This window comes from Vanellus vanellus (genome assembly GCF_965231255.1).
Source record: "Vanellus vanellus genome assembly, chromosome: 2".
Taxonomy (NCBI): domain Eukaryota; kingdom Metazoa; phylum Chordata; class Aves; order Charadriiformes; family Charadriidae; genus Vanellus; species Vanellus vanellus.
In genome coordinates, this window is record NC_138906.1 from 113,732,931 (window position 1) to 113,753,504 (window position 20,574).

At 40.5% G+C, this 20,574-nt stretch overlaps 1 protein-coding gene across 1 annotated transcript in view; it reads right to left on the bottom strand.

The window, feature by feature from the left end:
• Nucleotides 1–18,408: 18,408 nt before the first annotated feature.
• RAB31 (RAB31, member RAS oncogene family) overlaps nt 18,409–20,574 on the bottom strand; it is a 69,010-nt gene continuing 66,844 nt past the window's right edge. The window contains exon 7 of the mRNA XM_082479529.1: nt 18,409–19,677. Within this exon, the coding sequence (XP_082335655.1) occupies nt 19,580–19,677 (98 nt within the window). The 3' untranslated portion in view covers nt 18,409–19,579. The remainder of the gene's footprint in view (nt 19,678–20,574) is intronic.

Sequence of the window (20,574 nt, forward strand, 5' to 3'; positions counted from 1 at the left end):
CTCCCGGCGCGACTGGCTCAACGGCCGTCCGGCAACCCCGCCCCTCCGCGGGCACCAGGGCGGCGGCGGAGGCGGTGGCGGCTCCCTGTGCGCATGCGCCCGCCCGCGGCCCTCGCCCGCCCTCCCGCGCCGGCGGTTTGGAGCAGGACCCCGCGGCCCGGCCCGGTCCTCACAACTGTCCCCGGCTTGGGGCCGCCGGGGTGGGGAGAAGCGGCAGGCCCCCCCCCGCCGACACACACCGTTCGGGCAGAGGCGGCGCCGCGGATCGGCGGAAGGGGAAGGGCGCCCCTGGCTCGGGGCTTTAGGCCGCTGAGGGAACTACCGTTCTCGGCGTGCCGCGCGGCGGGCGGGCGGGCGCGCGCGGGGCGTGCTGGGAGTTGTAGTCTGCGAGTGGACGCTGAGGCGGGCGGCCTGCCCTGGGGGCTCAGGGGGCTGTGGGGAAAGCGCGGCCCTCACGGTGGTTTGGGCGGCCCTTCTTTCGAAGCTGGGTGGTGGGTCTGAGGGGCAATTGGGAAATGGAGGGGGGCAAGTTGGGCAAATAGTCTCAAACTCCCCGTAGCCGCTGTGGCAGCTCTGGCTTGGGTCTGGGCTTAAGGTGTTGGAACCAGCTCCTGACTGCTATCGGGTACCCGTGTCGGGGCAGCTGTGGCCCGGCCTAAAGGCAACTCTGCCACCCTGCCAGGCGGCGACCGGGCACCGAGGTGTATGGGCCTGGCTCTCAAACAGGCCTGGGAAATGACCAAAAATTCTCCTCAAGTAGGAGAGTTGTCCTTAGGTGAAGGCTTAGGAACATTACCGCAGAGTCAACGTTGAGAGAGATTGAACTCTTGCAAAGCCTCAGTGAGAAATAAGAGCCATTGTTTATCAGTAGGCAGGAACACAGGGTATTTGCCGTCCTTCTCGCTTGCACTTTGTATTAGACACTCTTTTCACGGTAGGTCTTTCCATGAATACCATTCTTTTAAAGCAGATACATCTTTGGATATTTGAATACACCAGTGACAACCAAACACAAAAAAAACAGATAGACACCCAAATCCATCTGAACTTTGTTGATTCCTGTGTTCTAAATCTACTTCTGAGGAATCTGGCTGTAAGATATGTAAGTTTGTATTCATGTGAGGTTGGAGTACAGGTGATGGAAATGAAGTCAGAAGGATTAACGCATTTACTTTTCCTCTCTTTTCCTCTCTTGCAATCTTAAGCATGCTAAGAACATACATAGGGAAATACTAACCCATTTGAAAAATATATCCTGATAATAAATACATTGAAATGACTTAAATGCTTTACCTTCAAAATCAGCTCATGATAGTGAGACTTGTGAATCACATGATTTCTTTGGTGAATACCTGTACCTCAGCCCCAACCACAAAGGAAGGATTTTGAGGCCACTTGGCAGGGGAGACCCTCTGAGTAATTTAGGTTCAGGCTCTGCCTTGGCTCCAGCAGAGCCTTCACCCTCCATTTCAATTGCCTGCCTCTCCTCCAGGACTGCCGCCGTCATGCCTGCCTACTTTAGCACTTTTCTCCATGCCTCTCTTGCCGACAGCAAATACCCATGTGGCTTCTAATATCACCAATAACTGAAGAAGAAATAAGTGAGAAGTGCTGTAGGAAAGTACTTCAGAGCAGTTTTGCCTGATTGGAATTGGCTTCAGTAGGTAGAGTTGTGTGGCATATATGTGAAAATGTTGCTAGAGGTCTGCAACTATACTGGCTTCGGTTTTCCTGCTACAGACTTATTTTATGATGCTCATAAAACATCATCTTCAATTACCTCCTCAATTTACAGTGGAATATTTAAAGTGACTGTCTGGTGGTCTGCTGGGCTTTGTTAGCAAAACCAGCATTCCGTTCTGTTTATGCATTCTTCTCGTTGGGATCTGGAAGATAAACTGCAAGACAGAGGGTTTTTTCTTCTGTTAACATGGACACTAAGCCTATTCCCTACACTCTTTCTCTATTTCTGTTCACGAATCCACCAAAGATTAAGCCACAGTGTACGCTTCTCAGAAATGATAATTCAGCTCCAGAGTTACCTGGTCTTTATGTACCAGAAGAACTTCTGGGTCTCAGCTCGCTAAGAATCAAGACATGGGGAACTACCGCAAAATACTAAATGCCACAAAAGGTTCTGTCTTTTATCCTTTTAATGGGGATAAAAAATAACAGTAAAGAGTACAAATTCAAAAGAAGCTTCCTCTATGCAGATTTAGAAGACAGAAGTACCTCTGTTTTCTAATCCTTTTGTACATTTCTTGTATAAGAAAATTCGAGGCAAATCAGAACTTAAGATCCTTCCTTGATATGACAACAGGTCTTATTCCTATGCACAGTTTTTGGTGCAAATACCTTGTTAGACATCGTTATAGATATGCCACATATATAGATATACCTGACATCACGGAATGTGCATGGGTTGGGGGAGGACTGGGTTAATCCTTATCACCAGCATGTGGAGAAGCAATGAATGCAGACAGGGCACAGCCTCAAGCGCTGCTGTGGCTCACAGAGGGAGCATCGCAGCATCACTGAGGCTGGAGGGGAACCCAGGAGGGCCCTAGTTCGATATCCAACTGAAAGCAGGGTCAAAGCTGAATTCAGGCCAGGTCACTCGGGCCTTTGTCCTGTGGGGTCATTGAAACCTCCGAGGACAGAGATTTCACAGCCTCCCCAGGGCAGCCCAGCTCAGTGCTTGCCTGTCCAACTTCAATCTGCTTGTTTTGTGTTATAGTAATGGCAAAGTTAGTACATAAACATTGAGTGGGTAGATTAATGATAATTATGTATGAACATGTTTTTTAATGTAGTCTTTGTTGTTGCTTGAACACATGGAGAATCTTAATAATGTATTAATCTGTTTTGTTGCGTTTAGTATAATTCCTGACCTAATGCTTTTATTTCATCCAGACTGATGTCATTTTTTATATTAAACAATACCTGTGCTGTTGATCAGCAATATCTGGCAACCTTCTCCAACATCTGATTCATTTCATTTTAACACCTCGTAGCACAGTTCAGGAATGAAATCTTTGAACTCTTGCAGTCAATAGAAATCCTCTCACTGCTTTTGGTGAGATTGTGATGTAGTTCCAGAAGTGTCTTCAGTATATTCATCACTGCTTGCAAAAGGATAATATTTGCTTAATCTGAGGTCAACATTTGTCCTGCGTGTTTGTAGACCTTAATGTTTTTCACACTGTTAGTTCAATATCTTTATTATAATACCTCAGTTTGGAGATGGACTGACATTTTTCAAAACTGTTTGCTATTAAATATTAAGTAAGCTCTCTCTATACCTGAGAAGGAGCAGAGTAGATTGAGTTTCATAATAGTGTTTTCCGGTGTTTAGTATGCAGGTAGTTTATTCCGTCCCACCAATTCTGAACTTGAAAATGTCTTGCAATAAAACAATATCATGACCTTCTTTGCCTTTTCTTGGTGTTATTAAGACTGTCAGAAAAGCAACTAAGTGCCGCATTACTTGTCATGTTAATGGGAAAATTCTAGATCTCACTCAGTGAGGTATCATCTCATGCATCCTGCACTACTAAGTCAGTGAATATTGCAAAATGCAAAGGTATAAAGGTAAAAGTATGTTTTAATTTCTCTTTAAGTAAATACCTGACCTTTTGGTGCTGCTGTTTATCTTCTGAAATACAAAACTGTCCATACGGCAGGCTCTAGTCATCATTTACTTGACTGCTAATGAGTTCCATATATAATTTTAGACCCACTTGTTATATTGTAAATCAAAGGTAAAATTGCAGTCCACACTATTATTGAAGATTTATGGCATTATTCAAATGTTCCCACAGACTGGAAAAGTAGATCTTAGTTGATTATCTTCAAGTTTGTTCAACTACAGTGTATTTCTTTACCTAGTGACATTATTATAAAACATACAATGCATGTTGAATATTCAAGTAGAGAGAAGCCAGTAACGCATAATGGCATTCTCATAAATAGCTATAGTGTAAGATTTTGCATACTTTTTGTATTTTGGACCCAGATCTGCTCTGCTGAACAAAAAAATGCCTTAGACTATTAAATTATATAGGAACAAGACAAAACTTGTATCTTGTCTTTGTGGTTTAAAGCAGCATTTAAGGAACAGAATGATTTCTGAGATAATTTCAAATGTGCTAAAAGCCATTAGTCCTTTGATAAAGGACAAAGTTATTAAGTAAATGGATTTTTGAATACTGTTTTCAATATTTGGTTCTTACAATTCATATACATTCATGAGGGATGTAATGAGACAATTCAATATACAAAATATGGAATGTGTATGTTGGTTGTTGTTTGCTGGTGTTGCATTTCTAAAAATGCACAAACACTTTGCTAAAAAGTAGCCAAAAATAAAATGTGCATAGGTAAGTAAACAAACATAAGTATGTAGTTGAAACTCACCTCCAGAAGAGAAAAACTGTCTTAAATAACAGTCTTAACCCAAGAAATAATTCTGCAGAAACAGCAGGATGGTGCCCTGTGGTCATTGCATCTCTTTTCCAATCTGATATTCTTGCAAACAGCATCACGATCTTTCTCAATCTCAGCTTGGAGAACTCATCTGACAACTGGGATTCAAATTTCACCTTTTGTTTGCTCTGTTAATACGCATAGCAGCTCTGCAATGCTAATTCTGCCCTCAGCATCTCCCGAGCAGAGGGAAAATTATATTTTCTCATTATGCCTCTGTTCAGTTCTAATGGGTCACAAGGTAAATAGTAGCAAATAATGTCGTATCGATGTGTGAAAGACAAGCATTGTAGTGGGACTGTGCATGACACATGAAGTGCTTTCCCTCAACTAAGCACTGATAAGATGTGCACTGAAGTGCTGTGTCCAGTTTTGGGCACTGTGCTTCTGGAAAGATGTGGGATAGTTGAAGGGAATCCAGAAGACAGGACCTGTAATGACTAAGGTACAGCAAACAGATTGAAGCATGAGAACACATTGAAAGACTGAGGTTGTTTAGCCTAAGGAAGACAAGATTGACTCACGCATTTGGTAATAGTCTTCAAATACATGAAAAGCTATTGCAAAGAGAAAGAAAATAGTCTGCTCTCGCTTAATTTGAATAGGACGGGAAGTAATGGGCATAGATCAGAGCAAGAACTGATTTAGAGCAGATATAAAGAACTTTTTAGGAGTAAGGGTAATTAACAAAAAAGATTGCCTGGAAGTGTAATCCATGGAGTCCCAGTCACTGACCCTTAAGAACAGGTTAGACATCTGTTGGGAGATATAAATTTAGCTGATCCTGCCTTGAGATGTGACCTCTGAAGTCCTTTCCAGCCCTATGAGTCTTTCATTGTGTAAATTCCAGCGTGCTCAAAGATTAAACTGATCATCCGCAGTGGAAATGTCCATTCCCTAAGGTCTGAGCTACAGTTCGTTAAAATCAGGGGAAATTTTTCCAGTGACTTTAGTAATCATTGGATCAGGCCCTAATTGAGTGTGTAATTTGGAGCTGCGTATGGAATTTGATCTACAACTCTGTTAATGGTATTTGCAAATGAGAAGAATCCAACTCCTTTTCCCAGGGTACGTTAGTTTGCAATGGTTAGAAGAGAAAGTAAACACATGCTGAAGAAGCAGTGCTAGATTTTTCTTAGAAAATTGAGTAGAATTGAAGACAGAGACAAGAACAAGATCTCTTGGGAAAAATTAGCAACTTTTCTCAAGGAAGAACATTTTAGACAGCTATTTTTTACATCAATAAAGCAGGGCCAGACAGAAAGAGACAGCAAAACTATGTTAACACCACTTTAAAAATAAATAGGTATCGTGAACGTGAGAATGAAATGTTTGTCTCTGCTGAAAGATCAAATTAGCTGAGAGAGCCTGAAAATGGGCAGAGCAAAAGAAGGGGAGACATGGAGAAATTCAGCCTGTCAGTGGATTCAATCGGTTGCATAGTGACTGACAAGGAAAGATCCATTCCCCTGTAGTCTGTTACCAAATAACATAAAGATTTTCCTCCACTCTGAATGATCAATTAAATCACAAGCACTTCTGCCAGCTAAAGCTCTGCCTCTGCAGTTGCACATGTCTATGCAATCCGGAGGAATACTAATAGGCATAGAGTTAAGAGTTTGCAGATTTGCAAAATCACAGCTCTTGTGGGCATCCGCAGCTGCTCTGCTTTCGTGGGTTGTGTGTATCTCCTGGAAATTCTTTCTGTTACCCTTGTGTTGTGGCAGGAAACAGGCAAGCGCTCAAAATTCTCCTCTAACAGATGCAGGAAGCTAAGGTTACAAATACCTGGCTAATACACACGTGAAAGATCTTTGCTTTTGATCAATTCATTATCCCTAGGAGTAAAGACACAAGGTTTCTGGAATCATCTCCTCACTCCAGTTTGTTTGTCGCAGACGTGTTCTGTGTCTGCACACAAGCTTGAACACTCTACCTGAGAGATCATTTATGAAATATTTATTTACTTTGCATTCGGGGAAGAAAAAAAAGAAGAAAAGACTGCATAATATTATTGATGGAATGTTTGACTGCCAACACTGAATTATTTATAGCTTAATTGTACAAATTATACTCATGAGGACCTGTTAGATTGCAATGTGCAATGGATACACTGCACAAAACCAGCAACATGGCTTTCAGGCTTCGTTCTGGTGCTTCAGTGGGTCACCTTAAAACAGGTATCAATACTTTGCAGAGGCAAAGCTGGAATACCTGACAGCGTTTTTGAAGTTGCAAGGAGTAAAAAGGCCTGCAGAAAGCCCCACGTAGCAAAAGATCCTCTATCCTGGATTACCCCATGTGGGACTTTTTGACTCACAACCCATGCCTGCCCATCAACCAGCAATCCGTCATGCTGTGCACTGTTCTCTGTCGCTCCCGTGCCCTGTGAGCAGCCCAGTCAGTCCCTTCTGCCCTTCAGCAGGTCCCACCTACGCTATGGGCACTGTGACCCCAGCATAGGTCTCCAGCTGCAACCATGAATATTCACCATTTTCCTGCCCCAACACCAAGCACTAACAAGGAAGGTTTGGAGAGGGTACCCACTCACCTGCTACTTTGGTCCTGTGCCCACCATACCTGTTGCAGGTAACTACATAAATCGATGTTTCACTGTTTAAATTCATAAAGTTAAATGCTTTTAAATATTTTGTGAGCACGCCTTTTAATACAGACTTTAACTGCGCAATCACTATTTTAATTCCACAGGTTTCCTGGCTTCAATTCTGCTTTTCAGAGGGAAACACACTACAGTGCGTTGAGACACTTCTGCTCCTACTCCATCACCCCAAAACTACTTCTCTCCTATTTTGCTGGTTTTTTTTTTTCCCTTCCCTCTCTCCTAATCCACATTGCTCCTGCCCCTTTCTTCTTGCTGGCTAGCAGACAGACAGGACAGCAAGCTTCCCATCCTTTCACCTTCAAATGAGGCAGGTGTTTCTTCTCCTCTTTTGTCCCTAGTATCAAAAAAAAAAAGCAATTTAATAGAAATTAATAGCAATTTAATAGAAAAACAGGGTCTGCCGCTGCAAACCTGGAATGTGATTTTTTCCTGTGTCTGGAATGTCCTTGCATTTTTTCCTTTCCCGAGTAAAGCAAATAATAGAAATGAGGAAAATGGGAATCTACAGTGGATCAGAGAGTAGTTTCTGTTTGTCCATCACCCTCCCTCTCTGGCCGAGCACCAGAGGCTTAGGGGAGTCCCACCGTAGACAGACAGTGGATGGTATCTCTCTTCCACATTGAGACTCATCCTACTTTTAAATACTGGCTTAAGGCTCACGATCTGAAGCACCATGTTAAATACCCTTATGTTGTTTTGTTCTCTTTCCTCATTCTTTTCCAGCAATTTTGGTGTCATTTGCAAAGTTATCAGAAAAGAGTTTATGTTTTCTTCCAGATCACTGATAAAGACATTGAACTGCTTGAACTGCGTTAGCTCCTTTTAAGCCATTAAATAACCCATTAGAAGAGAGTAGAAACATGCTGATGTAGCTGCTAATTGGTTCACAGAGCATTTCATACAGGTAAATGGATCTTGTACAGTACTGGGCTTTTTTACCAGATTGTCATGCAGGGCTACACCAAATGACTTAAAGTAATCCATGTGTATTAAGTCAATACATCTACCTTAAGCAACTGCATTTTAATCTCATCTTGTTGCTTGAATGCACCTATTTTCCATTAAAATATATTGATTAGCATTACATAAGCTACTACTTATGATTTAATTTCTATTTGTTTCCCATATCTGTCTTCATTAGTATTTTGCCCAAGGTCTATGTAATGTTTGTAATTATCCGAACCCGTCACATTTCTTCTTTACAGTGTGCCACGTTCACTTTTTACCAGTGGTCTGAAATTTCCCCTGTGCACCAATATTTGTTCAGAATGAATATGAATGGCTCCAAGAGTATCTCCACCAATTTTTGTCATACTCTTGGGAGTATTCAACCCTGAAGATTTAAATGTGTTTTGCTTTCACTGATGAATATCCTCTCACACATACAGTGAACGGGAAAGAATTTCATATCAATTTATTATTACAACAGAAAAAAAACACCAGCTTTTCAAAGTAGCTTAGTAAAAACTGTGCTTTCTTATCCAGAAACTAGTCCCCAGGTGAATTCAGTTTCACTCACATCAAAGGCAAAAAAGAAATTGTTTCTTTTTGCTCTTGTTAGCTATTCAGAGACAATACAATTGTGACAGAAACAGCTGAGCTGGATTTTGGCTTATGCATCAGTAACAAAACTTTTAACCAAGTTAAAATATTGGATGTTCAATCTTAGGACTGGCTAAGCCAAAAAGATAATTCTTTAGGCAATTTTCACATTCTAAGTTGAGTTTCCAAGTCTGGCACATAATCTGCAGCAAATTTGGGGAAGCTTGATCTGGAGAGCTTTGACAGACAGCAAAGCAAGGAACTGCATCATTACATTTTTACTCTGTCACATTTTAAATCTGTGAATTAAGCTCTTCCTTAAAAACTGCCATGCATTTAGGAAAGCTTGTGTATTCCAGTGACATGACGTGTGATATTTCTTCACATTTTTTTTTCCTTGATATTTATTGAAAAGTGAAATGAGCTTTTAAATCTGATGTTTGTTTCTTAGTGAGTGAACTGGATACAGGTTTCTGACTGACTCATTTGGGCCACTAACTCGATTTTAACAAGTTTCAGTAACAACTCATTATAAAAGGCTGGACAGGATGTGAGGGCTTCTGGACACAGTATGAGTGACCCAACTTCAGATTGTTTCAGCCTGGATAACATGGATGGATTCATTCTTAAATGCAAGCAGAAGCAATTCGCTTAATAGGATGACTGTAGCAATGTCTATCAATTATCTGACTCCTTTTCTAGAAACTAGAACAGCAGAGTTTGCCCAAGATGAGCTTAAACAGACTTTTGCACATTTTTCAGTTTCTACTGTCCTGGGTGCCTTCATGTGAGTTGAGTAGCGAATAAAATGCAACACTTTCTTTCATTGTGTCATCAGCAGATATTGGATGACATCATAAAGAAATGAAATATTTGCAGTTGCCTCACAGGAAGACTTAGAAATGCACAAACCCACCCATGAAACATACTCGTGTATGAGGCAATACGTAGGCCAATTCTGATGGAAGTGATGGAGTTGCCATGAAGGCCCGACGGAGTGCTAGTCCAACGTACACTGAGGCAACCTCAGGCCTCAAGGTCTCAAAGGCCTGACTCAAAATTGCCCTTATTCAGTGCCTTCATAGAAGGGTGGCACAGAAGGATCCGATCTCATCTGGCCTCTATCCAGAGAGGATGGATACATAAATTGGAGGCATTTACCCTGGTGGGAGAAGGCAATTTACAATTTAAAATTTACACTCTGTCATAATCAGTCAAAGTCTCACTCTCTGTAGACCAGCTCTGAGTACGAAAGATGTAGGTAAATGACAACTGTGACATTACAGGAATGGTTCTGCTTAAAATTGCAGATGACTGCAAAATTTGATAGTGAATTTTTCCATCACCCCATCACACACTTTTTAGGACATGGTTGTGTATAAAATCAGATAGGCCACGTAGCTTGAAACACAGCTTGCTTCCATTTCCAGCATGACCTGAAGATACCAAAAGAAAATCACAAGTTCCCAAACTCTAATTTCCTGCCTGTGGCTGCCTGGCTTAAAAGATACATTGGAATTATCTCACATCCAGGATTTAGTTATGCTTCCTGCTGAGTGGAAGGAAAATTTCCAGTGCTGGTTGAAAATGGCAGGGAGCACATCTTTCCCGAAACGTCTTGAGGAACAGGGACCTCTCATGGGAATTCTGGCACCTTTTCACCAAAAAAAACCCTAGCTTTCTTCAAAAGCAGAGCTGTCAGAAGGCAGCCTCAATAACTCCAGGCTCTCCTGCACTACCAGAGACATGGGCTGAGTCATCTTGCCAAATAGCTAAGTAACCACTTTCCCAGCTCTTTGAAACCCGTAGCTCCCAGACATCCTCACCTCGCTGTCGCTGATGTGATGCGAAACAGGCTTCTCAGACAGAGGCTTTCCTTCTAATCTGGTAGTTGCTTCAGGCCCTGTAATTTTTTAAACCGTGTCTATCACACAAGGAAGGGTGCAATTTTCCTGCCGTGGCATCATCTTTCACTGGTGTGTGATTTGCAGAGAGATGAGGTGAGGCGCCTGAAAGACATGCCCGCTGACAGTGATGACTTGATGACTCAAATCTTGTGGATTTTCTAAGGCACCAATTTCCTCCTGGGAAAAATAAAATAAAAATCCCTCCATTTTATCTTTCAGTGATGGATGTTGTGTTATTGTAAAGCCTTTATACTCCCAGCAGCAGGTACTTAAGTACACACTACACTCTGCGGTTAAATCAGTCAATGCAAATCTACTTGGATACATCTATCACCACCTCATCCTTTCTTCCTTAGCCTTCTCTGGAATAATTTGCCCTTTTCATGGAAAACTACCCATCATTCCAAGACATCATTCAGCCAGAAGCAAGCTTCATGAAAAGCTAAACCATGCAGGCAGGGTGGCTATGCAAGTGCACTGGAATGTATTAGCCAAAGCCCTTTGTCTGAGGCTCCAACTCAGTAACCGGTGTGTCACAGACTACGTGAATGGGTATCATCTTTTATTCAGTGGACTTTGTACTATGTAAATTGAGGCATACCCACAGGTAAAGATATGGTATCATTTTTTACAGGTGGAGTCTAGGCACCTGATGCACTCTTAATCTTGTATTTGTTTATGCTCATTTATTAGCTAGGGTTCTCAAGTAACAATGGTGTTAACGTGGCTGTGCCATGAAATCCATGTATATGCACTTTGACCATTTATAATGTGATATCCTTTTTACCCCAAATCCAAATTTTCTATTTCAGACATTGCTTTTGTTCCTTCTCTGTCACCTCGATGGGGCTGTCACCCACCACAAAGAGTATCTTCCAGGGTAGGACATCATCAGAATTTTGTAATCAATGTGACATTCTGGCCTTGTTCTCATTTCAAGAAACCTATTTCCCCTCCAGAAATTTCACCTCCTAAAAACATTAAAAAGAAAACAGACTGTGGTGAAAAACTTCCAAAAAAAAAAAAAAAGTGTTTCCAAGTGTTTCCTTTTCTGGTATCTGTCACGCGGAAACAAGTTTATCTGTTGAGACCCCTTTCCTAGATCATTCTGAGGTCATCTTTCCAGCATATCTCAAAAGCCTCCTTTGTATTCAAAACTGCCAAGAAACTGAGTCACCTCCATTAGAAACGTCAGCTGCTAATCAGACTTCTGTCCCTCCTTACTGAGACTATGGGGAGAACCATTCCGGTGTTAAAGGCTGTGCTGTAGGAGGAGAGCTGGTTAGGTGCCAGCAGGCGGTTCAGGTTGCCACCTTGAAAGCAAATTTTCCCTGAGAACCAAGAATGACCTACAGAGCGTGGTGAAACTCAGAGGACAAATGGTATGTCTAAAAGGAATGGTGCCAGGAAAGCTATTTCATTCTCATTTGGGTTCCTGACTGTCTCAGGGAACAGCACAGAAAACTTAAGTCTTTATTTTGAACGTCCTTCTTTTTGAGGGCTCTTAATAGATTACTAATACCCATTTTATGCTTTTTTGTTAAATATTTACTGTGCAAAATTGTCCCGTGTGATGAGTGATGAACAGAGACAGGAACTCGGATATTTGGTAGTGGTTCTAGGCTTGCTGACGACTTAATTTTGATTTTTTGCAGAGCTAGAATATTGGAAAGGGATTTTGAAATGCACTGTGTCATCCAGGTTGCATCCATTGCTCTTTCTTGCTAAACCTCTGTGAAAACTCCAGACACATATTTGTCAGCAAAGCAGCCAGATTCTTTGAAGATGACAGGAAGCAGGGATTTCTTTTATAAGGTGCTTAACCTACATTTCAACCCTATTAAACAAGTGAGGAGAAACTGTTACTATTCTCTCACTCATTTTTTATTTATTTTAAGTTCGTAACAGCAGTGCTATCGCTTGCCCCCCAAGTCATGTTATATTGACAAAGAGGAAGGAACGTGATGTTCATTTTCCTCAAGGGCATCTCAGACATGTAAGCTGACTTCCTTATTGATTGGTACTTGTCAATAAGTAATCAGCAGCCTACGGATTGTCTCTCTCTCAGTCCGTAACAGATCATTTCCCCAGACTAATCTACTTGCTGTAGGGGAACAGGGATGTAGTTGCTAGGTATTTATTTTCTTTTTTAAACATGTCTTTAACTGTGGTGGAGGGAGCAGGAATGACAGTGACTAGGTAAAATAAATGTGAATTAAATGGACTTCAGGGGAAATAATTTTTTGTTTTCTAAAATTCTCAGAGTGTGGCAATCGGAAGGGTTAAGTGTTTCATCATAAATAAGGTGTGTCTCAAAGAACTTTTGACAGATGATGGGAAAGATAAAGCTCAGGTTCTCAGGAAGGTTTTGTGAAAACAAGGTCAGTGCTTTTCAAAGAAAGCTTTTTTTAAAAAAAATACTTCAAGGAGTCTCAGGGATAAAAATGATTTCTGGCTGGAGTAATTTAACAGCCAGAAAAAAATAAATCCTTCCCAAGCTCACAAATGTTTAATACCTAACCAGAAGCCTCAAAATTCTCTTCCACCCTAGTGCTAGACTTTTCTGCACTGAATAATGACATCTTATTAAAAACTTGTTAATTGGTGCGACACTAAATGCAAGTTAGTACAGGTCTCTTACGCTTCAAGTTCTGCCAGTGTACTATCTTCAGTTTTCACAACTGTGTTACAAAACCATTTCAGTAACACTTCTGCACTGTATCTACTGAAAACAGAGTGATTATGAATGCTAGTATCATGAGCCTGTCCTCATATTCCTACAAAATACACAGCAGTGATAACTGATAATGCAAACTAATCTGCATCAGGACCCACTTGGTAGTATCACATATACAGACATTTTGCTAAAAGGACTCTTCTTAATCAAGAGAACGCCACCTGAAATAGATTTTTCAGACACCAAAAAGGCTGATTACGCTACATTATGCTATTATTTACTGCTTCTCATCTTAACCTGCTAAATGTGGTCAACCATTGATTTTACAGTTTCGAGTGAAGAGTCTTACTTTTGGACAGTGAGAGAGCATTTATAACAAGCACTGAATTTACCCTTTTCAGCTGTTATAAAATAGATGTAATCAAAAACAGATCTTATTAATGGTCAAGAACCCCATTACACGTGAATGCATCCATCGTTGACGCCGAGTCCTTAGGGAGTAACCTCTACCAATTAACAGAGGCATTTGTACAAATGCTTCTAGCCAGTCCATCTTCCCATGAGTGTTTTGACACTTTTAAGAAAATTACTCTGTAGCCTTGCGTAAAACAAAATTGAGGAGAAAAAAAAAAAAAGGAAAAAAAAAATCCTGCAGCTTACTGTTTTCCTTTCAGGGAAGGGAGGCATTTCAGAAAGCTGGTAGTAGGCTAAACGCTTTTACAGATTGGGTGAGGGGGTGGAGGTATGAAGTGGATACACAGACTATTTCATCAGCTTTTGCTGTCCTGATTTCAGAACAGTGCTCAGGAGATCACAGCAGGGTGTCCTATGATGCTCTTTGCAGAAAGACTGAAGCCGCCATCGTGAAGATTTTGAAGGCTGAAATGTCAAATACTTTTCCTTAAGTACCCTGAGACACGACCTTCACTCTTCAGAAGGAAAGCAGAGGAGGTTTATCTTCCAGCCAATTGTGCAGCTCCCCTCTCTTTGCTCAATTCAACTCTAAACTAACCTAAAGCACTACAAGAACATGCTTCCAAGCCATGTAAAACATCCCACTGACAATGCAAGGACTGATCCATCCAGGGGCACAACTCTTCCTGCACTGAAAGGAAACACAGAGCTCACTTCTCATTTTCCAACACACTGATAATACTTAAGAGAGGCTTTCCTTGCATAAAGTACGACACCTTTTACAGTTTATGGTTATGTAGCTGGGTACATAACCATATGTACCTGGGTTCATTTTTATTTACTCATAGCTAGAGATCAGATACGTAATTTTTCAATGTGATTACAAAAGCTTTAAAGCAGGGAACAGATCCTGCCGGGTATCTTTGAGCTGTAACTAAACTCACAACCTATGTAAATCCCCTTGGAAATACCAGTTTCTCCTTACATAGATAAATGGTATTCTGTGCTCTTATTTGAGTTACTGTGCTTCTTGTGTACAGGTGTGCATTCCATTGAATTTATCATGGCAGTTAGAAAAGCCTTACTCCAAACCCCTGTTTTTCCTTAAAAAAAAAACCAACCCAATTCATAGTCCTCATAATTGTGGTAACAACTGTGAGAATATGAACCAGACAGTGCAACAAACCTCTGGTGAGTCTAAAGACCTCTTGAAACAATAGCACTAAGAGGTATGGAATACTGCATACTTCTTAAGGGAGTGTTAATTCTTAACTCCTAAAGACAAGTTTGAGGGACATAAAGTAAGGAAAAAAAAAACAAACCTGCACCACCAAAATAAAAACATACAAAAAAGAAAGTGTCTTATGAGCCACAGTCACGGTAGTTATTCAAAGCAAGTGGTACCTGTAAGCTCACTTTTTACTGACAGCTGCAATTCTGAATTTCCAAGCTGATACTGCCCACTCAGGTACCTCTCTTCTTATGGATAAATCAACTAACTTCGCAAAGGGATTTTCAGATAATCGTTTTCTGGTTTTTAAAAGTTCATCTGCACTGCAGGATCCCCCAGGAAGGCATTCAGTTTCTGCTCAAAGACCAGCCACACACATTTCAAGCAGCACTTAAATCCCAGGTAAGCAATCCACAGACTGCAGACAGCCCTTTTTCAAGAGTAAATGATGTGAAAAATGGGACCTATTTTGTTCTGCTTTATTGAAACCAGACATCTCCAAATCAGAGGTATTTAAAACATTTATTAGCATTAATAGTTGTAGGTTAAATAAAACACAAAACCTACATTTTAGGGGAAAATATTATTAGGTATGATACAATTAATATGTAAAACAGAAGGTAAAGTATTAACAGATTGCAGCATCCCATATATGAAGCGAGTGGGTCCAGCCCAGTCAAAGCCCTTATATAAACAAAACAGAGGAAGAGTACTTAGCAGGCGATTTTAAACTTACAATTTAACACTGACTCTGGTTTAAATAATTAAGGGTAGGATAGTAAAATATATCATCATTGTACTGAAAAGGTCCGATTATAGTCAGAGTGCTCACATGTATAATCTAGTCACGTTTATTACCACGTGCCATGAAGGATTAGTGAAGACAAGGGATGATCGGTAACTTTTCTAGGTATTGATACAGACCCATGTTACACGGTAGCACTTCAGATAGACCTGCTGTACCATGAACAAAAATTATAATTTTTTTTCTTTTCTTTCTTTTTTTTTCTTTGGAGTCTAACTTGAATACTTCTGAGTCCCAATTCTTAGATAATAATGACCTTTTTTATATTTCTAAGTCTGCAAGACAAACTTGCTGTAATATGCCACTTTCATGCATAAGAATGGCAAGTCAACAACTGTACCTATGTGTATCTCCATCTTCTTGCTACCTTTGATTTGTAACTTTTACATTCTACGTTAAAGGTGAAATGACCATTAACAAAAAAAATGTACTTACAGAATACAATGTGCAGTATATGAGAACCAGACATAGTGAAAAAAACACTACACGTCAGCATAACAATATAAAACTGTACTTATATACACACACATATGCGGAGCATATATGAAAACTAGTTCCTTCATAATCTTGTTTTTAAACTAGTTCATGACAAGCCAGAAAAGCAAGTCACCCGCAACTGGACAGAGTCTTGAGTCATGGTGGAAACAAGCTCCACCAAACATCCTTGGCGCTGCAGCCTGTGCTTCGGTCCGGCTGCCAGCTCTCTTGAGAAAACCAATCTTGGACAAATCCAGCACCAGCTGGCCAACCTGGAACTGCAGCTTTATTATTATTATTTATTATTATTATTATGGCAGATCAGCTACAGAGTCAGGTGCTCCTGCACAGTAATTTAGCTTTTCACCAGCCATTAACTACCAAGAGGAATTCCGGTTGCTGCTGAAACTTTTGACTCCAAGTTTGGGGGGGGGGGGTTTATGTCATTTTTCTGGCTGTTTATGAAGGGTCATGGTACTTTCCAAGCAACGCAGGCAACAAAAGGAAGCAGAAATAATGAATTTTACATTTGAAAAATCACAATTTTTAGAATAAACCATTCCCCCATTTGAAGAGGCGGGTTAAAGCTGCCCTTTAGCTTTGACAAACAGCAGAGAGGCAACATCATTGTCGAAGGCGAGCCCTGGCTTCAAAAAAAAACCACGAGCTGCTCTGCACAGCACAGTGGCCTTTTATTTTTTTTCATCTGTGACTTCAGGGTTCCCTACTGAAGCTCACCATAACCCAAATCTCAAGAACTTATACAATCAGAATCCTTACTCATTTAAATCTTTTTCTTGACTAAAAGCAGAATAAGGTGATTTAGATTTGGCACACCAAATGCAAAAATATCTTTGAGCCTACTTAGCTAGTATTTGAATTTTAAAACCTACCAGACACCCATTGTAACAACTCCCAATTTTAAACTATTTTAACGTGTAACTCATAAATCTGTTCTAATTCACATACAGCTCAATGGCAGCTGTGAGACCTGGTTGTTCAAGACAATAACTATTCGATACAGATCAGCATCAATTGCCAGTTCTAGCATAAATCAGAGTATACAAGGTACTCGCAGAATTGTCTTACAAAACTCTCTGACATCTCAAGTAGGGTTTGATGAGTTTTCAGATGTCACATGAAAAAAAAAAAAGAAATATGCCACAAAGATTTATGAAAGCTTTAAAATCAGTTATGCCTAACTACTGTATGTTGAACTAAAATTTATGACACCTTTAAAAACGTGGGTTCAATCTCACCTTGTTTTCTTGGCAACAGGTCTAGCCTTTCCCTGGGTTTTATTTAGGAAGAACCAGATCTCTTGCAGCATTGGGTCATAGATCTCCTAAATTAATGAATCTATGATGTTGATAAGTTTGCTGTTTCTTTCGTGCTGAAGGCCAGGTTAACCTCCCCCTCCACAGCCAGCTGAAACGGCCAGGAACCCATGGCAGACCTGCTCGTACTAGGATGGGATGAAACGTTCCCGAAAGGAGCCTGTCTCCATCCTCAATTAGCAACAATAATGATTGCTGAATTTTTGCTTAAATAACCCCAGATTATTTGTAAAATAAGTTGCTGTGATGAAGCAGCAACATGGATCATATATCGGCACAGGTGACAACTGGAAGTTTATCCAAAATATCCTTTTTCATGGTAGCTGTCTTGAGTCTGTGTATTATCCAAGGGCATATTTTCAAGTACGAGTGCTTCCAAAGGAGTCCAAAATACCTGACAAAGGGTTATATGTGAAAAATCAACACAGTTTAGATTCTTAGATAAAATCCAGCGGGACATTTCCCACCTGTAACTACTCCAAGCCCTCTGAAGACAAAGAAATGTTCCCGTTGATTTCATCTGGCTCTGTTTCAAACCCTAATAATTAGTGCCACTTTATCAAAGCAATCTCACAACCAAGCAATAAGGTCTGGTTTTTATGTATAAACACGGAAACCTAGCTCTAGCCTGCCTTTTCATGATTTATTGTGGAAAGTTGTTTTTCTCTTTTGTTTGCTTTTCATCAGTCCCCCAACAAATCTGCAGCGAGGTTAATTTTTCTCATAAGAGAACAAATTAATGTTGTGGAGTGCAGGCTGGCCTTTGGATTTGAAGCCTACATTCTTAACCTAGTTCCGACTTCCAGTGAAATTGATGAAGAAGATAAATTAGTATTTTATCATCTCAGTCACACACATTCATGAAAGATGAACGTGGAGAATACATAGTTTTACATTATGTCTAGTTCGTAATCACCTATTGGATTTTTTTCTCTACACTGTATTTTGAAGCTTGATGCACTTGAAAGACCCCAGTGGGTCTTTCATACCACATCCCGATGTGGGTGAGGGAACTAATCCACAAATTCATAGAACTGCATTTCTAAAGAAACGCTCTGATTGGTTATATTAGATTCCAACCTTTAATCCCAAATTATATTGCACTCTCTTAAGATGTTTCTGCACAGAAATATCGTTCTTCCAACTTGAAGACTTCTTGGAGTACTGCAGCGAGACCATGAAGGAGTGGGGCAGAGTGGCACTCTTAGAAACAACATGGCATCTTTGAGCAGAGATGACTTTGGTCCAGGGCACAGATTTGGAGGAAACCCAGTAAGTAGTGGAGATTAAGCTGGCATTTGCATTCTTTTTACAATTTCAGTAATTAATGAAGCTTATGCCCTAGAAAGAGAATCGATTCAGGCAAAGCACAGTGGCTGCATCTTCACTTTTTTCCAGAGCAGACTGGAACTGCATGGGGTCCAGCAGCCTACTTCATGACAACTCCTTCTTTCACATACACAGCACCTCCTGACACAGATTTTGACTTCTAGCCTGTAAAAATTGCACTCACTCATCGTTTGGATCCATTTTTTCTCTAGTTAGCAAGTTCAGTCCATTTCTTGCTGATGTTTACTGAAATTATGAGATGAAGCCACAGATCTAGAAAAATACTGAAGCAGAGTCCAGCTAGAAAAACGGCAAAGAAACCGTAAGCCAAAGTTCAGGTTTTATGTTTTTTTTTCAACCTATTATTACAGAGAAAACTCTAAAAACATGTCAAGTCCACTTGCAATGTAAGAAGTTTTTGCAGCAGATCTAAAATTTATATATAAAAGGATCTTTTTATTGAAAAAAAAACCAACAGAAAACCAAAACCAGTCATTGGCTTAAACAGAGAATTGGAGTGCTTTGACATTGTAATTTTGACAGGATATTAGAGAGGATTTTCCAACTAGGTTTTGCAAAATCCCTTTGAAGTAAAGCTTTCTGCTTCTGGTCCTTGCATTATTGCTCATGGGAAGTATTGAAATTACTGCTTTCAAGATAAGGAGGCACGTCACTGACATCATGAAGTCCTTTCTCAGTGAAAAAAGCAAATGGTGCTGTTTTTCAAGTAAATCTAAAAAGATCAAGTCGGGTCAGCAGCACCGCCTACCCGTCTGTGAAGTCTGCTTTCCAAGTTTGATTGCTCCATTGTTACCGTTTTCATGAGGATCTAAGGGTGGAATTTGCCGACCTGCAACACAGGAGGAGACAGTGAATTCAATTTTCCTGAGGTAGTAACAGCACATGCAGGTAACAGTTAGGACGATTTAGCTTGCATAAGAATGACATCCGTGAAACTTTACCAGAAAACAACCGTCTCCTGCGTACCTTGATTCTTTTTCCTTGCATCCTGCTTATGAAAGAAGATGTTCACATTTTAAAAAGTATATGAAATATGGCTATTGAGAAGGCATGAAGTACAATGAAATTATGTTATCCACATATGTAAAAAATAGTTATCTCACTGAGCACCTTACAACTAAGAAAGAGAAAAATCTCATCTTTCTCCTCATTCCACTTAAATGTGAGTAGTACTGGTTTAACAAGATCTTGCCTATCCTAAATCTGCATGGCATTTAGTCCTTGTACACTAGAGTTTTACAAAGCACTGTAACTAAACACATGCTGCCTATACTTGAAAAAGAAAAAAAAAATAAATCTGTTCTTTTCATTGAATCCCTCCCTCCTCTAAGGGCTACCCATGTCTTTCTAGTTGACAGCTTTGATTACTTAACACACCACCCCTCCCCCAAAAAAAAACTCTCCTGACTTTTTAATCATCTTACGGGGCGATTATTTTAAGTGTTTGGAAGAATTACAGCCATCACAAGCGAGCTAGAGATCTCTCCCAGGGGCAGAAGGCACTGCTCCAACTCCCGCCCCCGTGTGCCCTTTCAGTACTGCTGCATCTTTTGTCTAACTGGCTTCCTACTCATGGACAACATACAACGTGCTTAATAATTAGAATTATAAATGGAAAAACAAGATCCTCCCAGGTCCAATCTATCCTCTGTCTCTGGTGTGGGCCTGTTTTTTCCATTAAACCCATTGAGTGATCTCTCCATCAGTATCTTAGAGAGCTTACAGT